This window comes from Balaenoptera ricei, chromosome 13 (genome assembly GCF_028023285.1).
Source record: "Balaenoptera ricei isolate mBalRic1 chromosome 13, mBalRic1.hap2, whole genome shotgun sequence".
NCBI classification, from domain to species: domain Eukaryota; kingdom Metazoa; phylum Chordata; class Mammalia; order Artiodactyla; family Balaenopteridae; genus Balaenoptera; species Balaenoptera ricei.
The window spans coordinates 10185793-10192426 of NC_082651.1; the positions used below are offsets into that span (position 1 = coordinate 10185793).

The window sequence follows — 6634 nt, forward strand, 5'->3', positions numbered from 1 at the left end:
AAAGAATATGGTCAATAATAGTTTAATAACTTTGTATGGGGACAGATGGTTACTAGACTTATCATGGTGATCATTTCATAATGTAGTACAACTGAAACATAATATTGTAATATATTTCAATTTTAAAAGTTAAAAAATAATAAAGATGCAAGGTGGGCTTGGAGATGAGGGAGGAAGCAGACAGAATAAATAATGATGTGAGGAGTCGAAAGTCCACTCTAAGTAGAGTTTTGACTGGAAAGGGAGATGGTGAAAAAGGAAAGAGGATGCAGGAGGTGGGCCAGACAAGAGGGCTTGAGGGTAGCACTAAAGCAGTCTTCCTGACTGGGAAACTCTTCTTTATAACAGCATTTAAGGTGGGAGTGGTAGGTGGCTATTTAGGTGTCCCCTTCCCAAAGAATGGCCCTGAATGGCAGATAAATGGTTGAACATTTCCTGGAAGTGAGATGAGTGACAGCCAGGAAAGGAAGCAGTAGCTTTGTACCTTTAAGAGGAGGTAAGGCAAGATGAAGGAAAGAGGCTTCCCTGGTGGCACAGTGGTTGAAAATCCGCCTGCCAATGCAGCGGACACAGGTTCGAGCCCTGGTCCAGGAAGATCCCACGTGCCGCGGGGCAACTAAGCCCGTGCGCCACTGCTGAGCCTGCGCTCTAGAGACCGCGAGCCACAACTACTGAGCCTGCGCGCCTAGAGCCCATGTTCCACAAGAGATGTCACTGTAGTGAGAAGCCCGCGCACCGCAACGAAGAGTAGGCCCCGCTCGCCACAACTAGAGAAAGCCCATGAGCCGTTAATGAAGACCCAATGCAGCCAAAAGTAAATAAATAAATAATTTTAAATTAAAAAAAAAAAGATGAAGGAAAGAGCTTTTCTCTCCCATCATCAATTCAACTTACAGATCTAGTTTGGATCAATTTGTGGCAATAGTAACCAAAGCCACCTCTATGGCAAATCCCAAAACAAAATATGTACTATTTCCATTTTACAGATAAAATAGCTTTTGAGAAATTAATTGTCCAAGGTGTCACAGGTATAAAGGGACTGAATCAAGCTTCTGTTTCTCTCAACTTTTTTTTTTTGGTTTATTATTATGATAAAGTTCAAACATACACAAAAGTAGAAAAACGACAACCCCTCTTGTACCTGGCTACAATGGATCAGTCATACCCCAAATTACTCTCTTCCTTCTTCTCACTGTTTTAAAGCTAATCTCAGACATATTTCACCCCTAAGTACCTCAGTATATATCGCTAAAGCATAAAAAAAAAAAAACTAATTCCTTTAACATGTCTAAAATTTAGTTAAGTCCCTAAATACCAAATATCCCTATTTGATTTTTTTCTTTACAGTTGATTTTTTCAAATCAAGATCCAAACAAGGTCCACGCACTGCTCTTGGTTGGTATCTTCCTCATGTTTCACTTGATAAGTACTCATACCTGTTTTTTTTCTCCTTGCAATTTATTTGAAGAAACTGGCTGCTGGTTTCTGAACTGTCCCATATTCTAGATTTTGCTGATGGCATCCCCATGAACTATGCTTTGAACCTGGTTCCCTTAAGACTTCAAAGCCAAAACTCTCCCCACAAGGCCACTCTGTCTTTACAATAATGTGAGGACTTACTATCTGCCAGGCTCTTTTTATATATATTATTCCTAACACCTCACAAGGTATTTATTTATTTATTTATTTATATTTAAGATGTAACCCACCCTCAGAGAGCAGGCCCCCAGTGACAAAGCTAGATGATGGAGCCAGTATTACAAGTCCAGTCAATCTGACTCCACAGCCCATTTTCCCCATGCCAGGTGGTAGCTATCACTGCATTAGGGAACTGGCAATCTCGGTGTACAAAAGCAAGTGGATGGCAAGCTAGTATTAACAGATAGCTATTCCCGACATAATCATCCATTCCTTCCGAAAAAACAACAGGAAAGAAATCAGACCAGCCAACTATGGGAGGAGGAGCCAATGTAATGGCTAGTCTTTATTGAAAGAAGAAACTTTACATCACATTTTGAGTGAGTTAGTGCAGGGGATCAGTGGGCCAGCTGGTGGGGCACCAGCTTGTAATGGGTTCCACAGCTAGGGCATCGCTGGGCCTCGCCTTTGTGCAGCCAGAACCAGATGATAGCACTGTTGTCTTCTTCACCTGAAATAAAAAAGGTGGCTGAAGGCCATCCAGCCTAGAAGAGGGGACTTTCAACGTTAACCTCTTTTCCTCAGACACCTCTGAGACACAGAGTTATGGCTGCCATCTTAAGAGATCAGTTCAAGCTCTCTCCCCATTTTTTCAGATGAAGAAACTGAGGCCAAGTTTACCTGTGAGTAAGCTGATCTCTTATCAGAGTCACCATAGGTTCTCACAGTTCCCTGCCTACGTAGAACCCCAAAGCTGGGTCCATCCTGGTATGTACCCCTAGTGCCTAACATGGTGTGTGGCAAAGAGAAAGTACAATAAATATTTTCTAGATGAATACTCCTTCATGCTGCCTCTCCAATGAGCCAGTATTACTGATGTTCCAGGCCTCTTTACGGTTAAGGATGACCTACTCGGGCAGAGAGGCCTGATGGCCAAGACCCTTAGAACAACTTATTTACACACACATCTTCTTTATACACCTACACTCACACACAACAACAGATGTGAAGCAGCTGATAGACATCCTGTATATTAAACAAATATTAAACAAATGGATAAGAAACTAGTGGTGAGGTACTTACAGATGCAGCCCACTATCCGCTTATTGGTGATGGAGGGGACTAAATTAGGGTCTTCCTTGGTACCTGAGGCTGCCTTTGGGGCGAGCATATTGTACGGGTCCTGAAAAACAAATGAAGGGTCCATTATGCCAAATGACCCCTACCCTCTAGGGGCTAGCAGTACTGTTCCCACAAGCCAGGTTTCCTGGTTGGAAAGCTCCCAGAGAGGAGGCCGCTCTGACTCCACCCAAGGCCATGAGCTCCCGAGAAGACACAAGGTTCTCCTCACCAGTCCCTTGCGTGCAGCCAGCATGACCTCCCTCTCCAGCCCAGTGGCCTGCTCATCATCAGTAGGAACACCGCCTAAAGGAAAATACGTGAATTACGATGTCGCCTGAAATGATCAAGAAGGAAAATGCACATACGGGCATCTCTGCATACTTTTAGTGGGTCCACAGGCTCCTAGAGGCTACCCATACCCACTGTCCCCTAAGGACCAGAGTCACGATACCCAAAAGTGGTACACGGGGTGATCCTTTCTTTCTTCGACCATGGAAGCCCATTCTTCGGCACATTTTTTCTAAAACCAGATCAACCAGAGTCCTAGTGGAGTGCATCGGCCTTGAGGCGGGCGCGGGCCTCAAGGGCGGCTTAGCCCCTCCACGTCCCGGATGCAACCCCTGCCCACCAAGGTCACCCGGCGTCTCCGTTTAGGATTTTTTCGCAAAGGGGTCAGTATGGTGGTCAGTAGCAGCGGCGGCCGAGAACAACGGGGAGACGCCCGCGGAGTCTGAGGTTCTCGGGTCCGTTGGGGCAGTCACTGGGGCCCGGAGGAGCTGAACGGCCTCAACCCCCCGCTCCTTGCTGCCTTAACACCACCCCGGGAGGGCAACGGCGCGGGTTCCCGGCGCTCCCGGCAGGCCAAGTACCTCCAGACGCCATAGAGCGCACCACGGAGAATCCACTGGGACCGCGGGCCCTCAGGGCCTGCGCGGCCAGGGCTCCAGCTCCGCGGAGTAACCTTGAAGCCATCACGCCAACTACAAACACCAGCACTTCCGGGAGCAGGCTCCGGAGGCAGAAGGGACTTCCGGGGGAGGGCTTCTTTCCCCTCCGTGTCCACCTTCCACTTCCTTCCGGCCTGGAGCCCGCCCCACTCACCTGACGCTGCCGGGGGGCGGGGCCGCGGGAAAGGCTGCGCATGCGTAGTTCTGCTTCACTGCGTCCGCCGTGCAGCCGGGCGGGCGTGGAGGCGGTCAGGGTCTCAACTGTAGGCTTCTGGCGGCCCTGCCGTTTACTGACGCTGGGATTCGGTGCAACTCGTTTTGCGTCTGTGGGCCTCAGGGTCCTCGTTCGTGGAATGGGTCAACCACACTGGAGTGCCTGTGCTTCTTGCATGATAGTTGTGCTCAGGCAGCGTGGAGGCAGCTGATGGAAGACGTGAAGCCAGTGCCTGTCAGGATACTTGCTGCACACCAAACTGTCCAGATTTACGAGTGGACTCCCAAAGGCCACTGTGTTAATTGTGATGCATGCTGTTCTCCTTGCAGTGTGTGAGCCACTGCAAACTTGTGGCCCAGCTTACGAGAACTTGGGCCCGCAGTCCTAGCATCAGTTTCCTGTCACATGAGGTGATGAGGTCCAGGCCTGAGGCGAGGCTGGGCAGGGGGAGGAAGGTAGGGCCAGATTGTGGGCCCCTCCCAGGACCAAAGACCTTGGTGATGTGGGGTAAAGGGGTGGCTACTGGGAGGCTGTTAACTCAGAAGAGGTTAAGGGCGGGGAAGCAGGAAGCGGAGTTGATAATGGAAAATGGAGTCCCAGAACGTACTGGGACCGGAGTTCTGCGTTTAAAACTGAAAACATCTTCCGTAGCTCCCCCATTGCCCACAAGCTAAGATGTGCAAATTTCTTAGGGTGGGCTTTGTAAACACTGCCTGCCATGGGCTCCTAGGCCCTAGTTCCCATTGTCAGTATAGCCCTGTCACAGTCTGGCTGCATGCAGTATCGGTTTCCCTACCGGATAGAAAACCCCTTCAGTGCAGGAATTATGCTCTATTCACCTTTGAATTCTCAGTACCTTGCAGAGGCCCGGCATATAATAGGATCAAGTAAATTTTAGTAAATTTATTTTTTGGAGAGAATATACAGAATCAGTTTTGTAGGGCTTCTCCTGGCCCAATGAGGTCAATTTGAGGTAAATTGGGGAGGGTTGAAGTCCCAGGTGTTCCCACCTGTCCCGTGGGGGTTATATTTTCAAAAGGACCTGGTGGAGCATTTTTTCACATGAGCACAGCTGGTCTTCGTGGGTGCCCCTCCATCAAGAAAAAAAAAAATCATCTCTAAGGCCAAAGATGTCTTGATCCTCTTTAAAGGTGTGTTTTGCTTTGAATGGCTTCCGCTGTTACTCCCTTCTTCCTTACCTCCACTACACCCCTTCCAAATTAAATTGGAAGAAGGTTCCCTTAAGTCCTAGGAATGTTCCCCAAGAATCTATAGTTGATTTGTACCTATGGTTAGATGTTTAATGCTGGGGGGAAAAAAAGCATTGGTCTGGAAAATAGGTGTTCTGGGCTGGAACCCCACCAGCCAACTTAGCAAGTCACTTTTTGTTTTGGCCACCATTTCCTCATCAGTAAAACTATGATTAGACTAGATTAGTATTTCCCAAAGTATATCGCATGGACTCCTGGTCTCCGGATATGCTCTCAGTAAAAAGGACTTGGTCAAGATCTGCATTTGATAACCACCCTTTTGGAGATGAAGACACTAGCATGTTAAAGACTGATGAGGACTGCATCAGAGAATGCTGTTTAATTTTCCCATCATAATTGAGCACTGTTTGCCAAGAAACACCTGCTAACCCAACTCTCAGCGGACCAGGGAGAAATTCTGATGTGTTATGGTTCCCTCCTGCCTGACCATAAGATGGTTTATTCCAGGCTATAAAATGGAAATAGAGTTGAGGCTTGTTTCTCCCTCTCACAGTAGGCTTGCCTAATCATAGGATGTTTTTTGCAGGTCTTTGTTCAGCTCACAAAAGCCCTAGGATTATTCAGTCCAAGCTGGTGAGCTCCAGTGTCGGGGCCAGCCTCCAGGGCAGCCCCACAGGTCCCGTCCCTGGCTTCCTCGAGCTCTCACCACCCTCCGCTTACACCCCTGCCCTCAGATGTCTCCTTGAGAAACAGATTGGCTTGGGGAACGGCCTCCCACTCCTTCCTACTCCATCGTCTTTGCCAAAACAATAAACTTTTACTGAGTATTATTTTTTACTTTTATAGGATAATTCCTATAGTGGTCAAAATAAACACTCATTGTAATAAGTCAAACAACATGTATGTTTAAGGAAAAAGTTGATTGTTGACAGTTTCATGTTTATCCTTTTTTTTCCTTTTTTCTATGCCGGGGTTTCTCAAGTTTAGTGCTATTGACATTTTGGACTGGAAGATTACTTGCAGGGTGTTGGCGGGGGAGGTGCTTTCCTGTGTGCATTGCAGGATGTTCAGCATCTGTGCCATTAGCACTCCCCAGTGGTGACAACCAAAAATGTCTTCAGCCATTACCGTATGTCCCCTGGAGGGCAAAATTGCCCCTGATTGAGGATCACTACTCCATTCTCCTACAGTCATATTCAAACAAATACACATATTGTGATGTTTCTTAAAAATATACAGAAATGTAAATGAATAGAAAATAGAAAAATATATCACTATCATACAAATCATGAGTAAATTTCTTTTTTCACTTAAAAAATATGTTGTGGGCATCACAAATCGATACATAGAGATCTGACTCGTTTTATGTAATTGCTGCATAATATTCCCTACTATGAAAGTACTACCTATGAATTTACCCAACCATTTTCCTCTTGATGAATATTCAGATGGTTTCTAGTTTTTTGCCTCTCAATGCTGCAATGCACATCTGCAGTACATAT

The 6634-nt window shown here is 46.7% G+C and overlaps 1 protein-coding gene across 1 annotated transcript; it reads right to left on the minus strand.

Annotated features, from left to right (window-relative positions):
* Positions 1-1951: 1951 nt before the first annotated feature.
* Positions 1952-3774, minus strand: LOC132376674 (cytochrome c oxidase subunit 5B, mitochondrial). Its single transcript, XM_059942464.1, has 4 exons — positions 3630-3774; positions 2990-3063; positions 2722-2821; positions 1952-2149 (listed from the first exon to the last, which is right to left on the minus strand). Exons 1-4 carry the CDS (start codon positions 3730-3732, stop codon positions 2037-2039), a joined length of 390 nt encoding a protein of 129 aa, XP_059798447.1. The 5' UTR covers positions 3733-3774; the 3' UTR covers positions 1952-2036.
* Positions 3775-6634: the final 2860 nt, after the last annotated feature.

Excerpts from the sequence above, each read along its gene's own strand:
- LOC132376674 (XM_059942464.1), bottom strand. The coding sequence starts at position 3,732 with ATGGCTTCAAGGTTACTCCGCGGAGCTGGAGCCCTGGCCGCGCAGGCC. Across the intron at positions 3,064-3,629 it reads GCGCTCTATGGCGTCTGGAG|GCGGTGTTCCTACTGATGAT; the intron begins GTACTTGGCCTG and ends ATTTTCCTTTAG. Across the intron at positions 2,150-2,721 it reads GCGGATAGTGGGCTGCATCT|GTGAAGAAGACAACAGTGCT; the intron begins GTAAGTACCTCA and ends TTTTTATTTCAG.